Here is a 24,070-nt window from a genome sequence, read left to right on the forward strand (position 1 = left end):
TGAAACTACATTAGTGGTGACATTTTTATGGTATATATTTTAGTCACCAGTTACAGAACTTAGCTCATGTCGGTGTTTAATTTTTACCTCGAAAATTGCTGCACTAATGACAATACGTATCCATATAAAACTAAAAATATATATTTATGCAAAGACACCACTGCAACACAATATACAGTAGGAATAAGTTACTTCATGTACAGTACTTCATATTTTACTCCTTTGTTTGTGGCTCGCCTTGCCCATATGCAAAGGCATCATAGAAGCTTAACTGCTCTGGTTACTTCCACCAAATTTGGAGCTTCTTTTCAGGGTCGCAAGCTGCTGATCATCGGCACCAGCAGCCGCAAAGACGTCCTCCAGGAAATGGAGATGCTCAACTCTTTCAGCACCACCATCCACATTCCCAACATCTCCAGTGGCGAGCAGCTGGTCGAGGCCCTGGAGGTAACACGCGCTCACACACACACACACGTATGCAGGGTAGAGGATTTGATTTTTCTTATTTGTATATTTTTTTCCAAATTTACAGGGGTACCACTACTTACAAACGTCTCTTGTTAGGAAAAAATTAGGTACCCTAGTAATACCTTAGTAATTTGAAGAGTAATTTTAGGGCTTTTTTATCAAAAGTGATGAGATCAATTAGGAGTTTTTTTTCACGCTTGTAACAGTGTCTTGCATCAAACTTGTTGACAACTTTTTAAATAGCATTGCGATCCAAAAATGTGGATGGCGGGCCGCAAATGTCCCCCGGGCCATAGGTTGGACACCTCTGTAATATATTTGGGGGAGGGGCTTGAAACAGATTAGGCAATTTGCATGTACGAAGTGCCTCTACTTACGAAAAATCCACTTTACGATATTACTTAATATACAAAGTAGTTTCGTAAGTATGCGCTTTTTTTGCCTTATTTTTTCTATTGTGACCCTGGCCTTCATTAGTATAAAAATCAGCGAGCCGGTCGGCTCATTCGGCCATTTGCTCGCTCGGATTTGCAGAGGCAGAGCCCGCATGGTGGAAAACAAGCAAACACCCTTGACAATGAAAGCATTATTGTGGCGCACGGACACATTGCCAAACACAAACACTTCTCCCTCTTTCTCTCTGGCAACAAATTCATGCAGCGATTGCGCCAATTGAGATTCCATCGCTTTGTCACTGGAGGATTCAGGGATTTCATCACTTGCCCATAAGTGAAGCGATGTGGTGCATGACATCATAAAGCGCACATCTTATACATCTTAACCTTCGCTGTTTGTTCCTCTTAAGCTGCGAGGAAGCTTCCAGGAGCAAGAGAGGGCGGCCATTGCCGGCGCCGTCATGGGACAGCGCCTCTGGATCGGAATCAAGAAATTGATCGTCCTCGTCGAGATGGCCGCACAGGTACGAGAGTTAAGCGAGTCAAGGTCTTTCAAAATAGTAATAACAATAATAAAATTCTGGTCAAATACGTTTTTATTACGGAGAGGAGCTGACACCCTGGACTAATGCTTACCTAATCTAATCCAATTGAGCACTGTAGTGACAACAGTGACCATTGGGTGGCGGTGTTTCCACACTTACAACACAGCTATTACACACCTCAATTCCAATTGAAGAATGGAAGTCAATCTTTCATATGATAGCACACATTTTTAGACATAGCACACAATATTCTGCTAGTAGCATTAAAAAAAATCATTTAAGTACACATGCTGAGAAATTGAATCCTTTTATCAAATCTAAAACCAAAAGCCCATCTTTAGTCATTTAATATTGATCATTTTCGATCAAAAATTTTATTTTTGTCACAGAAATTGCGATCAATTCAATGGCACCGAGCCGCACGCCAAGGACACGGGCGTCCCGCCCCGCGCGCTCAAGCCGGCGCGTTCCCCGGGCGTTGGTCCGCCACATCTGGTCGCCAGAGCGTCCTCGCAAACCGCCATGTGTTGAGTCCAATGAAAAATGTGTGCGGCTTCGCCCGATGATTTGTTGCGAAGGCTTCTAGGTCACCGCTTCCAGTACGAGTGGCGCTCACGTGTCCCGACTCACGGGGACGCTTCCCCAAAAGTCCCGAAGTCTCCCGCCGCGTCCTCGGCGGTTGGCGAGGGGATGGCAGGTTCAGCTAACATATGCATTTAATTCATCGGGACACGCCCCCCTCCCTCCCGGAGGTTTGTCATATGGCCCGCAGGGGCCCTGCGGTTTGGCGCTCCAAGTTATGTTTTGATAAGTTGATTTTTTTTTTTTTTTTTTTTGTTTTTCAACATTCCATCATAAAATATTCAAATTTGGTTTCACTCCAAGGATTTATTACCCACAATGCTCTCAAACTTAGCTCCACAGAGGTCCACGGAGTCGCAATTACTAATCGGCCCTCCCTTCGTTAGTTATGTATGATCGGTTTTCGGATTATGAGGACATGCCTGGAAAGCTATCACCTGGACTCCAAATTTTGGGGAGAAACCGCACTGTAAATGGCTAATTGCTCGGGTATGCGTGGCGACGGGACGAGATTTGAATCCATGAGAATAAGACGAGATTTTTGCAAAATTTGTCAATAAAATAAAACCTCAAATATTTTTCGATTTTTAGGTTTCTCTGGAATCTTTGCCCAGTTCTTTTATATTTAATGCTCACTATGCTAATCAATGATGAGTAATGACCTAAAGCAGGGGTCCGCGGCCTAAGGGGGTCGGTGAAATAATTGGGATTAAGAACTCATTCAATGCCAGTGACGTATTTTCACGTTTTTTTTTTCTTTTGTTTTGTTTTTTTCTGCAATCACAGATACTTTAGTATCTGAGATTGAATGCCTGTATTTAGAGAAAAGAAAAAAAAAAAGCAAAAATACATCCGTCATTAAATGAGTTTAGTATCTGGAACGGAATGTCTGGGCTTTTAAAAAACTGCTGACCTAAAAGCTACATGAAATGTGAAAATATTTACTGATTGACAGAAAGATTTGGAGCCTTATTCTGCTCAATCCGGAAGAAGGTCTTCCTGCTCACTAAATAGTTCTTATTACTTATTCCTCAGCATCTTAACTGGTTCCAACTAGTTCAAGTCACCTAGCTAATAGTGATGGGACAAAGTCCACAATATTGACTTCACAAGATGAGACGCAATTTTTGCAAAATTTGCAGATAAAATAATGCATAACATACATTTTCCAGTTTTCAAAATGTTCTACTGAGCAGACTGCAAGAAAATTAAACATCTAAGTGCGTCAATCTGAATATGAAAGACATAAAAGAATCTCGTAGATTTAAAAGAACGGTCGCAGATTTCATGTGACACATCGTCGTTGAAGATCACTCGTGAAGGTAAGATGCTCAATTTCTCCTGTGTGTGTGTGTGCTTTGTAGATGGATGCCCCCTACAGGGTTAGCAAGTTCCTGCGTCTGCTGCAAGATGAGGGAGCGTAAGTTGTTTTTTTTTTGTTGTTCTTTTTTTTCCTCTGGCTAGAAGTACTAAAGCAGGCATTGCTCAGTCTGACTCGGGTTTCAAAATTCCAGGAAAGTTTGATTCTTTGTATTGAAGAATAAACCAGGAATTGACATAACTGAAGGTTGGTTCTTAAAAGACCTTGATTATGGTATTTTTTCCGCTTTCCTCACTTAAACATATGCGTATAAATTATATTTAAATTGATTTAAAATCTATCTAAACCAGGAAGTGAAACGTCTTGTTTACTGAAGCCACGCTTCTCGTTGCCTTGCCCCCTTCATGACAATGTTCAATGCTCGTTGCCATGAAGTGTGTATTTACACTCGCACGGGTGGTACAAGGGAAAATACCACTTTGGGGTACCAAGGGTGAGAAATCAACATTGAAACATGGTTAAAATGAGCAAAAACTTGAACTCCCATGGGCCATTTAAGAGAAAATTGATTATGATTCAAGCAAATATTATGAATATTTGATGTTATAATAATGACGTTTTGGAACTGATTTAGTTTTTCCTTTGACAGTTCGTTCATTTATGATTAATTTGGTTTGATCTATGATTTTTGGCGCCGCCTCTGGCCGGTGTTGATATTACATTTTGTAGTGAGGAAGGACGGTGTGGCTTCACTTGAGAGCACTCACTGTCGATGACACACACGTTCTTTCTCTCTGTGAAATCGGTCCACGACTGTGTGTAAGTTGCGCTTTGTATGTAAGAATGTTGTCATTTCTGTTAACATACCCAAAATTAATTTTTTTGTTGATGCAATATTTTATGACTATGGGTAATCTACTAGCTAATATTAGTTCTTATCTTCAGCATGTTATATTGTATAGGTTTAGTTCGTTAGCATTTTCGTTTGTGCAGGCTATTTCCCTTTGGTATGTTAGCATATGCAAAGGTTTTGCGTTCATTTTCGTCGAATTAACGTTTTGTTCAAGCGTATTCAAAACTGGTTTTGGCCCATGAATTCAGACTTGAATCAAGCATTGTCATCACTCTGGACCTCATAAGACTGACTACCACGTTTTTGCCGTTTCCTCCTCCAGACTGGGTTCGTTTGGGTCAATATAGAAAGGCCGCAGCCGGAAAAAAAATCCGTCAAGAGGTAAGCAAAAAAAAAAAAAAAAAAACCTGCCCGGGTTTGCCCAGCTGTCACTTTGCCGACAGTTTTGCACCGAGTGATTTGTAGTCTTGAGTTATTGACAGAACGATTGTGGCTCAGATCATGTTTAATCAATCATCTTGTTTACCTCTAGATGAAGCTGAAGGTTCTCCTGTCTGGGCGTGTCCTTGACACGCCACAAAAACGTTGTGTGGACTTGAGATGTCTACGTATTGTAAGTGTTGACGATCAGTGATGTCATTGTTTTATGTCAAGACGGAAAAAGACTTTTCGATCATTCCGCGCACCTCGTTGTCTTACTCATCTTTTTATTTTACGAATAAATTAATCATGTGACTAAAAGGGAGCCAATAGGTACCTCCTCTCTCACCAATCTTTTTTTTTTTTTAAGTGTGTTTTTTTTTTTTTCAATGTGGTGCAAAACAAACCAGAACAGCCTTGTTGTTCAAATATATAATCTTGGTTCAGTCATACATATATATACATTGTATAATAAATAATATTTATAAAAACATAACATTTACGATTATAAAACCAAAAGGGAATTATTCACTTTTATAACATTTGTACAAAACTTTGGATATAGCGGGTTGGGGGGAGGGCCAGGAACAGGAAGCCAGTGAAGGAAAATGCTAAGCTAAGCTAGCGCACGTGTCACCTACATTAACCCCATTGTGGTGAATGCATCCCCGCCCCCCCTCCCTTTTTGCGAAAAAAATAAATCATTCATCATTCACGTTTTTGCGTTTTTTTTGCGGCTGATTTCAGAAGTATCTCTTCGGAAGCATCAGCAAGCTAGCTGTGTTGCTAAACGATGCTAAATGCGCACCTATAGGATTGTTGTCATTTTCTACAGTTATAATTGTGTTTGCATGAAATCCAAATAGTCGCTTAAAGCCGTGTTTACCAAAAATTGAACCTAATTGGTCTAAAATGATTAGCTCATAGAAATTTTGCGATAGCTAGCAGAATGTACAATTCATCTGTGTATCCACCTGTTGCCAAGTACGCAAATTTGAATTCAATAGTAAGACATTTTTTCAGTATACAGTAAAGTTCCACAAAATGAAAAATTTTAGTTGCCTATAGATGACACAAGATGGCAGCACAGCACTACATGAAGCTCTTCAACTCATGTCAATGTAGTTTTTGAATTTAAGACGCGGCAAAGCAATTATTTTCTTGCTGAGAGGGGGCGGGGTTAAATGTATGCGTTTCATGGTATGCTGTAAGCTTTTAGAAACATTTTTGACATTTTTGCTATGTAAATTATGTGCCTTGGATCTAAATAGGTTGGGAAACACTTGAATAAAATAAAAATATAATCAGGGTCATTTACGTTAGCTAGCTAGCTAACACATCAATAACTTAGACTACCATCAAGGTTATTTACTTTAGCCAGCTAGCTAGCTAACGTCTTTAGCAACTTTCATTGCAGTTCACTGAGAGGAAAAAAAAAATTCAATTCTTCCCGTAGTGGCGTTTAGCAACGTTTGGCTGAAACGTGGCATTGTTAGCGCATGGAATGAGCTTGCTTGTCGGCACACATGCTCCAATCTGCATACCTGCAGTCCCGGCCCAATGCTAATATGTCAGCAATGCGAGGACCGTCAAAATTGGGCCGCGCTAGCGTCTCTCCTTTGCTCAGTAGTTTCGAAGACCCGCAGTCCTGTTCAGTAGTTAACACGGTGAGGCCCACTTCCCCAGGGCACCCGCTTAAGTTACTTTTGTTTTTTATAGAGGTTGATCTAGTTTTAAAAGCAATCATGCAATACTCTCAAAAAGTAACAGTGTTTGGCCTTGGGGTGAATTTTCAAGATGAACCCAAAATGCAACCCAAAATCTTTTTTTCTTTATAACTGAGAAGCATTGACATAAGTTGCAAGAGGTTCAGAGAAAATGTTTGTGGTTAAATAGGTTTTAGTTCGGGGGTCTTCAATCTTGGTCTTTGCGGGCCGGTGTTCTAAATGTTTTATATGTCTCCCCTGATTCAAATGCTCATAATCATTATCCAGCGTCTGCAGGCTGTGCCGCTTCTCTGATCGTTTTAATCTTGTGTCTTGGAGCCTAGAGACATACAAAACATCCAGGAGAACACGCTTGAAGACCCCTCTTCGAGTGCATTTTAGGATCATCTCGAAACCTCAACTCAAAGCACACTACCCCAAACGATTTGCGAGTAGCAAAAGAACCGTCCGGAACGGGCGGACACGTGAGGCGTTAGATCCTTTCTTTAATATCCCAAAAGCAAATAGTCTCGTTTGTTTCGACCGCATTTGTGTGTGACTGTACATGTGGTTGGCACAGAGGGGAAATAAATAAAGACAACGGGGGGGGGGGGGGGGGGAGTGAAGTCGGGGCAAGGTCAGAAGCGTCCGCCGGGTCGGGGACCGCATCCGGGGCCGCGCAGGGATCCGAAAGGTTCGTAGTCCGGCGCCCCCCCGTTCACTTGCACGTGTGCACGTCGTAAACGCGCAGGCACTCCTGGCAGCTGACGTAGCAGCACCAGTGGAAGATGCAGTGGCACTTCTCCTTGCGCTTCTCGGTCCGGGTGTTGTGCCCGCGGCCGCAGCACAGCAGGTCGCAGCCCTCGATGCCGTGCGACGACACGTTGCAGGCGCGGTCCCGCGTCCCGAAGGATCCCGTCTCCTGGTTGGGCTCGCAGAAGTTTGGCGAGCCCTCGTAGTAGACCAGGTCGCGCTCGGTGGGGTGCTTGAAGAAGGCGTACTTGACGCGCAGGGTCTCCACCCAGCCGCGGGACTCGCGGTGCTTCTCCACCACCATCTCGGAGGCGCTGTCGTACTTGTCCTTCAGGTAGTCGCCCAGCATGCGGAAGTCGGGCTGCGCCCACCAGCAGGTCTTCACCTCGCAGCTCCCCGACAGGCCGTGGCACTTGCAGCGCAGATGCATGTGGTCCAGGATGGTCTGGGCGACAGGCAACAGCACATTGTTCAAATGTCAATGCAATGATACTTCTCTGGAAGAGAGATGGAATCTGAGATAGAAACATTCCAAGGCCTGCGGTCATGCATTCTTGACAAAAGTATCATCGGTGGATTCGCTAGTGGTGGGACGTAACCGCGTATCCATTTTATAGGTATATTTAGTGGAGAAAGTATTTTGTGGGCAAAGGTCTTGCAGGTCATCAAAACGGGTTGAGTACTGTATCAAATTGGTTTGTACTTTGCTAATTACCTTTCCGAGTCTCTTTCCCGTAAATCTCATCGGTTTGACTTGCTTGAAGGGGACTCATTTTCGATTAGACGCTTAAGTGTGTTTATGGCTCTTTACGGTTTTTGTTCCTTCTTGCAAAAATATCAAACCACCTCATTAAATCCCAGACTTACTTTTTTTATGTTCAGATTCAAGATATACTGTCTAATCCTAAGTACCTATTTATGTGTTTTCAAACTTTGACCAAAGAAGGGGCTAAAAATGGTTGGTAGTAAATTAAACAGCTACTAAAGTAATACCTCACTTTCAATTAATACTCAAGTCATCAATTCATGCAATGGTGATCTAAAGTAATCATTTCGTTTTAGTAACTTAAATGTTTTGATGAATATATAAAAAAAATGGATGAAAGAGGATCCAAAAATGGCTGGTGTTAAATGATTCAAGTACTTAAATAATAGCCTGCTTTAGCTAAGTACTCATGTAATCAATTACATTAGCAACCTCAACTAATCAATGGTACACTCAAGTACAGTTGGTTCCAGGTTTCAAATTAGAATCCCATCCTGGTATAGGAGCCTTTGAGGGTATATCTGGTGCCAGGTTTCAAATTTAAACCCTACCGTGGAATAGGAGTCTTTGAGGATACAGATGGTCCAGGTTTCAAGTTTAAACCCTACACTGGTATTGGAGTCTATGAGGGTACATCTGGGTCCAGGTTTCGAGTTTAAACCCTACCATGGTAGAGGAGTCTTTGAGGATACAGATGGTCCAGGTTTCAAGTTTAAACCCTACCCTGGTATTGGAGTCTTTGAGGGTACAGCTGGTTCACTGTCCTACCAGAGGGTGGACAGGTAACATTAAACCGGGGGCTTGAGGTACCCCGGGCTCGGGGCAAAGGTGGTATGAGCAGAGTCGCCTTGGACTCGCCGGCTTTTTCCAGTGTGGTCCGTTAATGCGTAAACTCCCAACTTTCTCCCTCAAGTCACACGGCCGACTTGACAGCCAGGGAATTTTTGCTGTGGGTGTGTTTTGTGTGGCAAAGTGTTTGGCTTTGAGATCACACTGAAACATCAGCTCATCTTCCAAATGAAAAAAATGCGTCAATCATCAGTGAAGGAAACCCGGACAAACGTGGCCGCACCTTTAGTGGTGGGAAATACATCGATTGAAGTTCATATAGCGCATGAGTACTGGTTGATTCAACACCTTTCCATCCAGTCAGACGCCAGAAGCGAGATCCTAAGAAATTTACCGTGCGTCCCGCTTCGTTGTTATGCCGGTTCATGGCAGAACGGGCGTCCGGTCGGTTCTCGCGTGCGTCCGCAAACTCTCGAGACACCAGCACCCCAAACTCGGCGTCCTCGCTGCAGCCGCCCCACTTCCAGCCCTCCCCTGGCGGTCCCTTGTGGTGGGAGTCGCAGCCGCACATGGTGGACGTGCCTTCGGCGCAGGAGCGCGTCACGGCGAAGGCCACGCCGGCCGAAGCGATGGCGTGGACAAACGCTGACTCTCTGGTTGCTGCGGGAGACGGAGGCCGGGCGGCAAACAGGCGGGAGAGAGAGAAGAGAGAGTGTGTCAATCGTGTTAAACGTGGTCAAGAACAAACGTGAGCTCTGCCAACATCCAGACGCTGCTTTTCAAAGTACTTCCCTTTAACGCAACTCTGTTCAGGACAAACAGGACGTTCACTTGGAATACTTCCTTTGTCGCTCCGACCAAAACCTGGTTATTCCTAACCTAAATTTGTGACAGATTACAGTGCGTTTTGACTCTGCCTCTGATTGAGGAACCCCTCAAAGAGCCTCACACTGAACTTGAATCCACACTTAGGTTTGGATGAAATCAAGACCTTCTCCAGGCCTAGTCCTCGAAGGCTGGTGTCTCGGATGGATGTTTGTCTCCTCCGCTGCGAAACACCTGATTCAAATGCTCAGGATCATTACCCAGCTTCTGCAGACCTTGCTGATTGTCTGATTACTTTGAAGCAGGTGTTTTACAGGAGGGAGAAGTCCAAAACCTCCCTGATACCGGCCCTTGAGGATTGAAGAGCCCTGGCGTAGAGTGGCGGGAAATGGTGCATAAAATATAACACCCCCTGACGAACTCCTCGGGGTGGCGGGAGGACCGTCCCTCCACTTCAAACTGGATGATAAAAGACAGTAAACACTTTGTTTACTCCGAATGAGTGAGGACTCCTGGGAAAAGCCGAGTCCCTGCAGTGACATCAGCCCTTTGTGGCGGTGTCAGGGGGGCCTTAGCGCTCGGTGGGATCTCATGACCTCCTGTCATCCCTGAGGTGTGCTGCTTTGCATCTGGATAGTGTTTCAGGAATGCTGTCACCCCCCACTCCGCACCCTCTCATCCCTTACCCATCCCTGCTCAGTGCCCAAGGCTTTCAGGTGAAACCTAGCAGCGCGTAGGCAACGTTTTCTGCGCTTTGAAGGCGGCGGCTCATTATGTAAGGTGATACCATTGTTTCAGAAAACGCAGCACGCTTGTTGTCTGTGGCTCTGCCTTTACGGACTGCCAGCTTTTACACAAATGTGAAAACATACTGATACGCTGAGACGGGCGGGGGGCCCGGTTTACTCAGGTAGAGCTGGAAATTCCAAGACGATGAGTCCGCCACAACAATTTGCCTCATTATTAGTCGAAGTGCCGGCTGCTTGGAGATCCAAGCGCGGCGCTCAAACTGGATCTGAAATGATTCATAAGCCGTTAACTTCGGATCCACAAAATATCTTGCCATAAATAACCAGGAAAAAATGTCTTTGTCTTGATAAAGTTTGTGACTTACTGCTTACTTCTGTTTTTTTCTTTTTTATTATTCCTGTAGGATTACAAGTCGTTTTTTCTGAAAAGAACGTTAACGTTAAAATAAGAAGGCAATTGTCTTTTACCTTTTACGAAACGGTATTAATTAGCTGGAGATCAACGGTAGCCTAAAAATGCTGCAACAGCTTTCAGGGTTGATGTTGATGCCAAACTCATTTTCATCAGTAAAATCACAACAGAATCCAGATATCAGTCACCTCAGCGGTCCCGGCCGACTCCGAACTGGGTCCCCCCGGACAAGGCTCGCAGTGGCGGCTCGTCGGTCAGGCTAGCGCTGCTCCTGCCTCTACCTGCTGGGCTCATCAATTCACCATTGTTTCCCATGTGTCACACTGTGTTATCCACACAAAGAGCCCAGCAACCCGCACCCCCACCGCCCCACTCTGCCCTGAGCTGGCATTCCCTAGACTCCCTTAACCGAGCGCCACCCCCACCTTCCCTTCTCCCCCCCCCCGCCCTCCCGACAGAATCACATGCATCACCAGCAGCCCCGCCGTTGGGCTCCAACCTCTCCGCGGGCTAGCTCGGTACGTCCGAGGCTCTTTCTCCGCGTCGCCCCTCGTTTTGCCTCCCCGTCCCGAAGATCGCACCGGGGCCAGTTCGGGAGAGATCCCCTTTCAGCCTGTTCATGACAGAGTCAAAAGGGCGTGTGAATGGGGCGTCCGTGGGAGCCGGACTGTGTGAGGCGCGCAGCGGCCTTCATGCACAGTAGGGGTTGCGCGGAGCCCCCCGGCCCTTTTCTATTGCCTGTAATCTCATTTGGCCTCCCCTCTCCTTTTGAGTCGACGGAGGCTCTTGGACTGCTCACGCTGCCCACATTCATTCGCTTGTGAGCGTCTACCTTCCCAACCACCGCCAATGAGGCCTCATCCCACTGTCGGAGGTATTCAGACAGTTAATATTCCACGTGTGAGCCGCCTAATGAATGTGTTCAGTGTTTCCACGGCGGTGCGCTGACCCGCCGTAACGCGGCGCACTGTAAACGGGCAAAAGGTGGCGAGGGCCAATCTGGACGCAAGGGGAATGTGTCGGTGCTTGTGTCTGCGCTGGCTGCAGCTCAGGAAGGGTGTCTATTATTGTAATTGCCCCAGTTAGTATTTTGGCAGCAGGAGTACAGGCAGCCCTCCGCCTGGGGCTCCAAACTGTTCTCTGCTACATGTGGAGGTTTTGTAACGGCTTGCAGTAGCCTTTCTGAACCCGCCGCGCATGAGTCATTGCGCGGTGACGCAAACGCGGAAGGCCGCCGTACCTTTATCCAGCACCGGGCCGAAGATGGCTAGGTTGTCCTTGATGGTGGTGCAGTTCCAGCGCCGCCCGCGGAACTGGTGCTGGCACTCCTGGATGCCCAGTTTGACTCCCTCGGCCACGCTGGGCATGATCTCGATGTAGTTGCGGCAGAAGCGCAGCTGTTTGGGGACCAGGCCCGGGATGGAGCCGCACAGGATGGGTTGGGAGCCCAAAGAGGAGTACTGCTGCCCCAGGGCCAGCGACCTGGGGGACAGCAACAATGTCAGTCGGCATCTCGGGAAATAACACAAGTCTTAAGTCAAGAGTCTTTGACTTTTTTTGTCTTCATTTATCTACAAAATCATTTAGTAATCGGGATTAGTTATGTCAAGGGTCTTTAGCCTCATCAATTTTAGGTCTTTGACTTCTTCTGATCCGTAATACCTTCAAGTCCCTTGAGTTAAGTCACTGGTGTCCAGTCCAGTGTCAAGACTTCTTCACGTTGAGTCATTAACACCTTCATCTATAAAACCTTTCAAATCTGGGGTCAATTATGCCAAGAATTTGTAACTTACTTGAAATCTTTAGCATCTTCTGATCTGTGACACCTTCAAGTTGATGGTGTCAAGTCAAAAAATCAAGGGTCTTTCACTTTTTATCTAATTCATTTACATAACTTTTGGACATTGGACTCACTTTACCCTCATCAATTTTTTTGTCTTCAGCTTTTTCTGATCCATAACAGCTTTAAGTCTCTAGTGTCAAGTCCGTAACTAAGAGTCTTTTTGCATTAGGGTCTTTTGCTTGTTCTTCTTTTATAGCTTTTTCTTGATCCACAACACCAACAAGTCGCTGGTGTCCAATCCAGTTTTACACATTAAGTCATGAATGTCTTCTTCTGTCATCTTCTTCTAAGATGTTGGAGTCTATTACGTTAAAAATCCATAACTCATTTGAGGTCTTTAGCTTCTTATAATCTGTGACACATTTAAGTCCCTCGTCTCAAGTCCAAAATCAAGAGTCTTTTGCATGTACACGTTGTACAAGACTTTCAAAAACAATGGAGTCCATCTTGAAGTTTTATTCTAATCCATAAATCCGTTCCAAAGTCAAGAAGCTTTCACATTAAATGTTCTTCTTCTGTTTCTTCATCTGCAAGACTTTTGAGACATTTGTGGGTCTAAAGGAGTCAGAAATTTTGCTTAGTTAATGTTAAGTCTTGGATTGGTGATTGATCTCTTAACACCTTCACCGACCTGGTATCAAGTCTATATTCAAGTCTTTCACCTCCAATCTTTAGCTTTTTCGTTTGCAAGACCTTTTTGAGTCAATAGAATGACAAATCTTGAACTGAGACAACTAAGTCTTAAGTCTTTTGCTTCAGTAATGGATCGACTCCAACGTTTTTTCTCGAGCTACAAGACTAACACGTTTGTGTTAAGCTGGAAGCAAAAAGTCTCGAAATCCAAACATACCCATGAAGCCAGAACCAAAGAGCAGCGCCAAACAAGTGAAGGAAATCGGGTGAGTTACTTCAATTCTATTCAAATCATAAAATGACGTCTCTATCAGATCATATCAGAACATTTCAAAGGCAATCCTGTCACTCTTCCTCCTTCTCAGTTTGTGTCCTCCATGAACTTCCTACATTCCCGATAATGGTGACGTGCCGGGGCGTGGGGGCTCTCTGGATGGAAACCTTACCGAACCACAACAGCGGACTCTTCAACTCTGACAGCGCAATCATTCACAGTGAGTCAATAACGTACTCAAAACTGACACCTCCTGTTTATCTATTAGAGGACCAAGACTTTGCCTCTCGATCAATCAATCGGGGGTCGTACAAGAGCCTCCGAGACCTTAAGTCTTCATCTCATCTCATCATTGACAATCGTATGCTTCCAAGGTGTTTAGATCATAGCTTCTAGAAGACTAGGACTGTTTTAACTTAAGCTCGGGCTTTTCATTTACTGCACCCTAACGTAGTCATTCAGTTCTATTCTGAACCTGATTAGCAGCTGAGTTTGAGTGGAAAACCCGGCGCTCTGGGCCTTGAAAGGATCCCAGGGTGGCGTTGCAAAGGTGGGGGTTGGGCGGAGGGGATTTGACAGCGATTAGATCATAGCGCCACTTAGGATGACCTCAGGACCCCCGCAGGGCGCGAGCCAAATGAGAGCGGCTAGCGACTGAGCCAGAAGAGCGTGCAGCACAAAGTCAAGTATGATTACAATTTCACTCCGGTTACCAAGCTCACAAACGTCAACCCCTCCCTCTCTCATCTTATTATTTAGCATTAAGCGTACAACTAGCAATAGGATGCACCTGGATGTAGGATGCAGCCTTAGTTTGAGGGGCAAATACTGGTATTTTCTTTGTTGGCGTGTAGACCATAGACATACCAACACTTTGGCAACAAAACTAGAGCAAAATTTTCTTAAACTTCATATCTTCTTGTTTTCATATTTGTAAGTTATCTGTTGCGCGTTAAGTGTGTTTCAGGTTTCCCACGTTGTGAGCGGTCAGTGAACGCTTTTACTCAGCTCGAGTTCATTTTGCCATAAATAGCAAAGGTCGCGCCATCGGCGTTCCACCAAGTTTATGATTGTATTCATATGCAACAATTAATAAACGAGACAATGGAATACCTTTCCTCGTTCTCTAACCGATGGACCCTTAATTGAATCAGCTGGAGACATCATAACCTTTACACAATCCTCTCGGTTTTAGGAATATTTCTGCATTTGAACAAGTAAGCACTCGGACGTTGGTTCATTCTGCCCGCTTCTTTTATTGAAAATAATGCTATAACAACATCAGCTAACACGAGCTGCTGTTAGTGCAACAGGCACCGGCTTCTAACGGACAACTTCCATCTTTCTTTCTAGCTCGTCCCGTTACGGTAATTATTATAAGTAAGAATACGAAAAAATGAATCCCCCGAGGGGCCGTGAGTGGAGTCATGCTAGCACGTAGACCTCGGTCACCCCGCCCACCTGCTCACCCGCCTTCCTTCCTGCTTCACCCGGGTTCTCGTAAGTCGTGAGCAACATGTCCCGACCGGGATGGCGAACGGCAGACCTCCACAGAGGCAGCCAGCCATCCGGGGGAATCTGCTGCAGGCGTTGGGACGGACGGCAAAATGTGGCGGTGGCGGCGGCGGGCAACTGCAGGCTTTGGCAGGCGCGTGCCCCGGCAAGTCGCGCATGGGGCCTCTTCTGGCCTGGGGGGCTTTTTACAGCCCGGTTGGGGGTTTTCTCTGCAGCGAGCTAAATGGGCCCTGAAAGTACAGTAGCGCCTAAACCCTCCTGTTATGTTTGTTTATAAGGAAGAGCAAACAATCTTCCTGGGTCACTTTGACCCCAGGCCTATTAAGTCACTCAAACATGTAGAAAAAGTTAATAACCCAAATCTGACATAACTAGTGATTTATGGTCATTTCTCAAGAACAACAATAACGTGTCTGGGTCAATATGACCCGGAGGTGTATGCATTTATCCGCAAGTGTCAAAAACTCGGATTTTTTATTAGAAACCGACGCTCATAAGGTTACTAAGGCAATATTTAATTTATACATTTAATTTATACGTTGGACGCTATTGACACGTACGTTTGATGACATTTTGAAAAGGTCTGTATTTCGTTAATCACTTCATGCCAGGAAGTTTAATCGCAGAAAGTTGCAGGTCCGACATACAGAAAGCGACAAGCTGTTAGCACGTTTTTGCCCTCGAGTTTGAAAAGCCTGTAGGGGAGGGTCAAGTAGCCGCTTCCTGGGAAACAGGAAGTGGCTATCTTGAGAGTGATCTGTTCATGAACGGTGACCCTTTGATAGGAACGACGACGAGGAAGTCGATGAAAGACTCGCAAACAAACTTATCTCGTAAATAGGTCATGCTAGCAGATGCTACCTTGCGTTTGGCATCCCAGGTGACTTTGGGGACATTATTTGCATTCAACTCGTATTTACCTCGCAACGTGGAGACTTAAGCGGGTGTTTGTCATATTTGCCCGCGGGCGGTTGCGTCAAAAGCTACTAAGCGCCATCTTGTTATCGCCGAATCCCTCAAGAAGGTCCGCCGAGAACCGCAGACGGCGGAAAGAGACGAAGTGGGCCACGGATGGTTGGAGGCCTTTCCCGAGGACGGGGACTTTTTCCCGTGTTGACGACGACTTCTTCTCTGGCACGCTTTTGATTTGTAGTCCAACAGCTTCCGGCTGATCAGATAAAAAATGACAGGACCATTGAAAGATGTTCCAACCTGTCGGGAGCTCCAGAGCTCATCCTGCCGCTGCTGGAGTGCAGCGATGGGACGAGGACGCCCTGCAGTCACGAGAGGGAAGATGAACGCGACGTAAACTTGTGAACTCTCCCCAGAGACCATCGGACGTATTAGGCCTTACTTATTTAGGCGCGTGAGCAAAAAAAAAAGCGCAATGGAGGAATGCCTAAACTATTCTGCACGTTATCAAATTTGGAGCTATGGATTGATCTAAAGACTCACCTGGAGTCACAAGAAGGTGTCATGCCATATCACCAAAAACAAAACTGCATCAACTACCGTATTTTTTCAAAGTTGTTATTTTGTTTTTTTTTTTAACAACAGTTTCAACCCCCATATTAGGGCTGGTCGACTTCTAACCACATAATTCAAAACCAGACCAATTTTCTCCACACCTATTTTTCAACAACATTCATTCGATTGCAAAATAAATCGTATAATGTCACGTACAAGGCTTAAAATTATTACTGTATTTTTCGGACTATAAGCCGCAACTTTTTTCTCATGATTTGAGCCCAGCGGCTTACCTACAGTTTGTTTACTAGCTTGCGGGTGAAAAACCCGGTCAAGCAAATGTGTGTCAATTTATGCGATGTTACTGATAGATTTGATACACATACTATTGTGTGTATATGTTAGTGTTGGGCCAGCAAGGCCTTCTCTGCTGGCCTAACACAACCTGACATCATTATCATAAATATAAAAGTCCATTTCATTTAAATGTATTTTTCCCAAAATCAAATGTGCGGGCATCTGTGCACTGTAAGTGAACAGGACCACGTAGTTAATAGACAGTTGTAATAGCCAATCAGATCACGAGTTGACAATAGTAAAGCCAGCTAGAAGGCCTCACGTTGAACGCGCCCTGTGATTGGATTGATTGGATGGGTGGAAGCCAAGTTTTATGTTTAGTATATACTTGCTTACTTCTAACATCATAACAATCCACTTTCGTAAAACGCCGCCGTTTTGCCTGTTCATAGTCAAAAATAGAATTGACTGGAGCTCCCACATTTGGTATGTTGCGTGACATACAAGTAGAAATGCTTCTAGAAGTAATTTCGTCATTTTAGTAACACATACCATGATGTATTTTAATTGGAGCTCCATGATAAATGTAACCCCTAATTTCTCATGACTCATTCTCGAATTTTTGTAAAATTCAACCCAAATAAAAACAGGGGTTCGACTTAAAATACAGCATAACCCCTAACCCATGCGTCTAGGTCATTTTTAGAACACTATGATAACTATAACTCGTTCGATCCCAAAGACGTATTTATACGTCTACAGATTCCAGACATCCAATCCCATGTGTAGTTATTTCCAGTTTTTTTGGGGGGGTAAACAAAGCTCTGAAAATAGCTGGCACCGATTGAGTTAATAATAGGCGGAAGCTTGAACACAACAACAAACAATTTCAAATTTGGAACACGCGTTTTCCAACCGGGAGGCCCCTCAGGACACAACGGAAAACTCCAAGTGGAATAGCTTGAGAGAGTTTCACTTTAGTCAGCAGACTATTCCATGCCGCGGGGCCATCAAAGCTGAAAGCTCTTTTTTTTTTTTTTTTTTTTTGCAAACTCACACCTTTTACCCGGGCAACAGATAACAACAAAGTGTAGTGCATGACCGCAAAGCATAGCAACTGCTTGGGGTTTTTTATTTGCAATAAATCACACAAATACGGCGTGTTCAAAAAGCAGCTAACAGCAGCCCGCGTTAGCTGAGGTTGTTACGGCAGTATTTTCAAAAAAAGAAGCGAGCTGACTGAACCACCGTCCGAGTCCATCCTTGTTCACACGCAGGAATATCACTAAAATGGAGAGGATCATGTATCAGTTATGAAATCTCCAGCTGGTTCATTGAGTGTGCGACGGTTAGAAAACTCGGAAAGGTACTTCGTTTGACTCGTTGACTCGTTTATTTATTGTGGTCTTTTAGCATGTATGCACAATCGTAAACTTGGTGAAACACAGATGCTGCTCAATTTCAGTCCTCGAGCCAAAGTCCAGAATGTTTTGGATGTTTCCCTTCAACCTGCACACCTGATTCCAACGATTAGCTCATCTTCACAGAATCCCGATAACGACCCCGATTGTTTAATTGAAGGAAAACATGGAGAACATCCTGGACTTTGGCTCCGGCGGACCGGATTTGTTACAGCATGATCTTAGTTCTGCGTTAGCGCAGCGCTAGCTGCTTGGCTCGCTGCTCCAAATGTCAGCACTAATCCGTCTGACGCAAATCAAAACTCGCACAAGAGCGCGTGGAATCTTCAGGTGTTCTTCTGGAATTTGTTTGTGTGGCTGAGAACTAGGACAAGGTGTCTTTTAAAGCTATTAAAACACACACACAATGTGCTAATAATGAAATACCTTGATGGAGTTGTTGCTGCTTGTCCTTTGTGAATTGTTTAAATCCCGATCAACAATAAAATCCCATTTTTAGCCGGGGTTGACATCGTTAATTATGACCTTTAGTCGTGAATGTGACCTCATGTGTCTTAGCTCATAATGAACGCGCTAGCAGGTGAGACGGGCCAGCTAATGAAGACTTTAAATGTTGCATGTGTTCTCGCTCCTAATGCGTTTGTAGCCTCTGGCCCTTTGTGGTTTCCCTTTGAGGAACCGGCCCGGCCTGTGTTTCAGTGCGGCTAATAGCCATGGCGGGCGGGGGGGGGGGTGTCTACTTTGTCATTTCCTACGCCAACACTGTCATGACGGGCAAGATTACCTTACATTGCAAAGAAATGCACTTTTTAACCCATTCAATCCCAGAGACGTATTTTTACGTTTTTTTTTAAAGTCACTTGCAATAATCGTAACTGTTAGGTTCTTTTAACAGTAATTATTAAGGAATTCGGGAAACAAAAACAGTGACAAAATGTATGAAAATAGTTCAAAAAACAACCCAAAGGACATACAGTATTTTGGAAATTTTGACCCAAATTGGGCTTTTTGATGTTTTTGATGCGTGATAAAGGAAAAACATAGAAAAAGGGGGCTAAAATATTGCATAGATTGTCAAAATATGAAAACGCTGCCGTCTTTTCTAAATGTTTACAAACCGGAGGTCGACAGGTGCACCCTATAAGTCTCAAATTTAGCCCATGTCGGGCTCATTTACTACCATTCAAAATTGGAAGTATAGTCAAAATTTGACGTAATGAAAACCTGATGTTTTGGCTTGCATTTCCCCTCATTTTTGCATTAATCCTTTCAACGGCAACTCGCGAATATACGTATATATATATATATATATATATATATATATATATATATATATATATATATATATATATATATATCTACATGGCTGATGTCACTGAATATTTTGAATGAAAGTAATTGATTACTGCAGTGCATAATTACCTAAAGTAATTTGTAATTTTCTTGCAGTATTTTAACCAAGGGATGACACACTTCTCCTAGCGTGATAACAAAGTGGTCGTGCCATGTTGAACTTGGAAATCTGGGTGAAATTTCAGCTGCCTACTGTCTTTGTGAAATGCCTTTGATGTAAAGATCAAAGGACAGATAAAATAGTGCACAATGGTTAATTACCTAAAATAATCAATAACTTAGGTATTTAATTACCCAATGTAATTAATTACTTTAGTAACTAACTAACGATCAAGTTTGAAGTCGCAGTGCACCTGCCCCGCATCACGCAGTCCAAAACCTCTTTTGCCTCAAGTGAACTTTAACCCCCCCAGCCCTCGGCCTCATTGGAAACTCTCCTCTCTTTGCTTGTGCGTTCACCGCACGTCTTCCTAAAACAGCGCCACATCCTCAATCCTTTCACACGCGCGGGGAATCATTTCAAGCCATCCCGCCGAGATTGAGGAGTTCCATTTTTTTTTTTTTTTTGGGAGGGGTGAGGGGGTTGTCAGATAATGACATTCCTGAGACCCGGAGATGGACGCTTCAGCTCCATTTAAGCTGCTTTGGGTCACAGAGGTGTGTGTGTGTATGTGTGTGTGTGTGTGTGGGGGGGGGGGGTCTGTTGCTTTTACATCTGAGGACAAAAATTGAAAAAAAAAATATCACGCACATCCTAAATGGAATTTTAGGCGAATTCCATTGCTTTTAATTAAATGACTCCTATAAAAGAATACACCAAGATTTTATGCAATTTTAAACCAATCAGCCTGCAGGTTCACTTGTACTTAGCAGCGTGAACATTTTCTGGCAATTTTTGCCATTTCTAGCCTTCCTTTAAATGTTTTGAAAATTCAGCCCCTCAATCCACTTTCACTTCTCCACATGAACTTTGGTAGGCATGACTCACTCACTTAGACCAACAAAAAATTCTCAAAAAGTCATGTTCAAAACATCACACAAAATCAGCTATGTTACTTTGAAGCCGACATTTTCCGGCAATTTTTGCCGTTTCCAGCCTTCCTTCAAAACGTTTTGAAAATTCAGCCCCTCGGCCCAGTTTCCTTTATCCACATGAAAGTTGGTAGGCATGACTAACTCACTTAGACCAACAAAAAATTCTCAAAAAGTCATGTTCAAAACATCACACAAAATCAGCTATGTTACTTCAAAGCCAACATTTTCCAGCAATTTTTGCCGTTTCCAGCCTTCCTTCAAAACGTTTTGAAAATTCAGCCCCTCGGCCCAGTTTCCTTTATCCACATGAAAGTTGGTAGGCATGACTAAATTACTCAGACCCTCAAAAAAGTCTCAAGATGCAATGTTCAAAAAGTCACACAAAATCAGCTATGTTACTTTAAAGTCGACATTTTCTGGCAATTTTTGCCATTTCCAGCCTGTTTTGAAAATTCAGCCCCCCAGTCCGGTTTCACTTATCTAGATGAAAGTTAGTCTTCATGACCAACTTGCTTAGACCCACAAAAAAGTCTCCAGAAGAAGCTGACGTTTCATCGGGAAAAATGAGCGCGACGGTCCAACGGCACTGTCGTCCCACTCAGAATGTTTCCCCGCGACATTCTTGAATTAGAATTTACGGGGCCAATTGACTCTCCCGACGCCTCCTGATTTGCACTCTCGTATGCGGTATGTGCGTATCGCTACTCCCTCGCAATTTACGGCCCCTCCGTCAGCCCGCCGGGCTCCTCACTGAAACCCGACTTGTTTGACGTCGGGGAGGGGGGGGTTGGGTCCTCAGCACCTGCGCTCTCACCTGGAGCCACCCCGCTAAAAATTCGTCAGCCCCAATCAAAGGCGCCCACGCGCATTGTTTGCTACCGGGAACACGACACCGACGTCACGTAAGCTCCTTGAAGACGGACCAAAACAAAACAAACAAAAAAAAAAAAGCCCGCGGGTCAGCGAGCCCAGCCCCGTTGTGGCTCGCGCGCGGTGGTCCTGGACGCGGCCAGCAGTGGGCGTGCAGGCTCAGCTAACCCGCCAAGCGCTAAATGGAAGCAGAAGCGCACGCTGGCGCCGCTCGCCGGGCCACATGCTCGCTGGGCTACCGAACCGGCGCGTAGTAGCGTTGACAAGTTGGGCCTGCGGCGCCAGATCGCCACACACGCACACATGCATATATCACATAAAAGTAAATCACTCAAAAGTTCATCAGAAATCTCGCAGTCACTCGCGTGGAGGTGACAAGCTGTAACCATAAGAAAGAAGGAATCCGCCAAATTGTCTTGGCGTGACAACAACTTTTTGTCCTGAAGAAAAAAAAAATGTTCTCGTCAGTTTGACTTTTCTGAGAAAAAAAATAGGACATTTTCTGGTTCTTTTCTTCTTGAAAATATCAACGATAAATAAGGGTACTTGTAAGAATAAGCCTTTTTCTTACCAGAATTGTTTTTTTTTCAGGACAATTTTTAGGTTAATATTACAATGTAATGCTCAGAAACTGTAATGTAAAAAAATATACTTGTTATATTGTGCATTTTTCCAATCAAAATCTGACATTTTTTTTCCAAAATATTTTTTTCTGTAAGATTTCTAGGTCAATAATACAATTTAATTCCAGAAAATATAATAGAAAAGATCCTTTAGAGATTATGCATTTTTCTTTTCAGACCCCTTTTTAAGAATATTTTTAAATATATTATAAATATATTTAAAAGAAAATTTCAATAAGATTTTTAGGTCAATAATACCATTTATTAATCAGAAAATTTGATGAAAAAATACTAAAGATTATGCACTAACTATATCAGACTTTTTTTTAAATATTTTCAGTAAGATTAAGCTTTCAACTCAATAATAAATATTCATACTCTGAAAATGTAATATAAAACTTATGCATTAGTTCCAACTATACCAAATGTTTGTCAGTCTTACTTTTTTTTAGTTCAATAATACCGTTTCTTGCTCTTTAATTACATTAAAAAGCATTCATATAAGCTTACACACTTTTCCCTATCAGACTTTATTAAAAAAAAATCAGGAAGATATATTTTAGTCCATGAAATTTAATTTCAATTTTTGTTAATATTATGACATTTTTAGTAGCTCAGTAATACAATTTCATCAACTTTCATTTTAAGAAATTCTTGTAAGCTTGTTTTTCCTGTAAGATTAATATTTCCAAAATAAGTTTTTTTAACTTAATAAGCTCTATCATTTTAGCTCTATCATACAAGTTTATGTTCATAAATGCAATTAAGTTCAACATAAAAAGGCAAAATTTTAAAAAAGTTGTTGTTTTCATGGCGTTGTGACATAAAAACAAAATAAACTGCCTTTTGCTTCCGTCGCAGTTCCTGCGGCTTTTAGCATGTCTCCAAATTAAATTTCATTGTCACTTTTCTGGAATTACATCGAATAGAATTTGGACTTCATTTTTTGTGTGTGTTTTTGAAGGAATTTGCAGAAATCCCTCCCGAGTCACCAACCCGTCCCCCATTTTCAATCCCCCTTCAAATCCGCATAATTCCTCATCAAATTCGACTCCAAGCGATCCGTCAGGCCTTGGGCTTTTTTTTTTTTTTTCGCGGTCGGGCCCGGCCGGTCGTACTCACCACCAGATGGGATAACCCCCGAGCACCCGCGAGCCGCACAGCCACACGCACAGCAAATATCCAATCAGGTACAAATCCATGAGGCCAGCCTGCTTGGCGGGTTCAACGCATGGAAGCTCCACTTTTGCCACAAGCTTTTTTTTTTTTCTCGTAAATTTTCAGGAGCGACGCGCCGGCGGGGGATTCGATTGAAAACGTGGAAAAGAAGAAGAAGAAGAAGAAGAAGCGTCCTGTTGTTCGCGTCGGGTCGGGCCAGGAAAGTGTGTGAGGCTCCCGGTGGCTGCCAGAAAGAAAAAGTGAGTGACGCTCCTCTCTTCTTCTTCTTCTTTCCCTCCCTCTCTTCTTCTCCAAGGTAGATGTCTTCCTCCCGCCGCACTTTTTTCTCCCTCAGGATGCCTCATCCACAGGCCCGATATTAAATGGGAGGGGGGGGGTCGGAGATGTCAGCTGGCAAGCCAATCACGGGAGATGGCCTTAGGTTACGAAAAAAAATTATTATTCCTTCCCATCTGTCAATCACCCCCCCACCCCACCCCACCCCACTACACCGCACCCGTAACCCATCCTCCAGTCGTGTGCAGAGAGGGCGGGACTCATAGGGAAGGTAACTTGTTTCCACCCCCCCCAAAAAAAAAAAAAAATGGGGAGAAGGTTGCGGCCTGACTAATTGATCCGGATATCGGCCAGCGAGCGCATGTCGCCGCACGCCGCCGAGTAGGGGCGTGGCGGAGGGGTGCGACGTTTATTGTGAATTTTCCAAATTGTTGCCCGCCCCCCAGCATGGAGAGGGCGGGGGGGGGGGCACATAAAAGGGGCCACAATAAAGCCATAAAGTGTGGCGGTGGCCCGGCCAGGCATGCGGCGGCCCAAAGGCGACACTTTTTACATCAGCGCCATTGTCATTCTGATTGGGGGGGGGGGGGGGGGGGGGTGCTTGTGATGTGACGGATGGCCCGCAGTCATCCGATTCGCATACGAGGAAACCGATGGGCGTGAATAGCGACAAGATAGCGAGCATCAAAGGACGCCAGAC

At 44.2% G+C, this 24,070-nt stretch overlaps 2 protein-coding genes across 3 annotated transcripts in view; one reads left to right on the forward strand and one right to left on the reverse strand.

Moving 5' to 3' along the window:
- The window catches only part of LOC148409911 (vesicle-fusing ATPase-like), a 17,715-nt gene extending 12,416 nt beyond the window's left edge, over positions 1 to 5,299 (forward strand). Inside the window, exons 18-22 of one of the 2 annotated variants that reach the window (XM_088438221.1) lie at positions 313 to 447; positions 1,274 to 1,387; positions 3,355 to 3,410; positions 4,487 to 4,545; positions 4,697 to 5,299. In XM_088438221.1, coding sequence (XP_088294347.1) covers positions 313 to 447; positions 1,274 to 1,387; positions 3,355 to 3,410; positions 4,487 to 4,511 — 330 coding nt within the window. In that variant the 3' untranslated portion in view covers positions 4,512 to 4,545; positions 4,697 to 5,299. Of the gene's footprint in view, positions 1 to 312; positions 448 to 1,273; positions 1,388 to 3,354; positions 3,415 to 4,486; positions 4,546 to 4,696 lie in introns of those variants that run through there. The other variant, XM_088438222.1, reaches the window with a different exon arrangement.
- Positions 5,154 to 23,338, reverse strand: wnt3 (wingless-type MMTV integration site family, member 3). Its single transcript, XM_088438223.1, has 4 exons — positions 23,038 to 23,338; positions 11,825 to 12,066; positions 8,993 to 9,258; positions 5,154 to 7,488 (listed from the first exon to the last, which is right to left on the reverse strand). Exons 1-4 carry the CDS (start codon positions 23,115 to 23,117, stop codon positions 7,009 to 7,011), a joined length of 1,068 nt encoding a protein of 355 aa, XP_088294349.1. The 5' UTR covers positions 23,118 to 23,338; the 3' UTR covers positions 5,154 to 7,008.
- Positions 23,339 to 24,070: the final 732 nt, after the last annotated feature.

The sequence above is a fragment of the Hippichthys cyanospilos genome, chromosome 17 (assembly GCF_059441005.1).
Source record: "Hippichthys cyanospilos isolate Australia breed blue-spotted pipefish chromosome 17, RoL_Hcya_1.0, whole genome shotgun sequence".
Taxonomy (NCBI): Eukaryota; Metazoa; Chordata; class Actinopteri; order Syngnathiformes; family Syngnathidae; genus Hippichthys; species Hippichthys cyanospilos.

Coding starts and splice junctions, on each gene's coding strand:
- wnt3 (XM_088438223.1), bottom strand. CDS start 23,117: ATGGATTTGTACCTGATTGGATATTTGCTGTGCGTGTGGCTGTGCGGC. Junction 12,067..23,037: donor GGGGGTTATCCCATCTGGTG/GTGAGTACGACC, acceptor GCTGTCCCCCAG/GTCGCTGGCCCTGGGGCAGC. Junction 9,259..11,824: donor CGGCCCGGTGCTGGATAAAG/GTACGGCGGCCT, acceptor CGTCTCCCGCAG/CAACCAGAGAGTCAGCGTTT.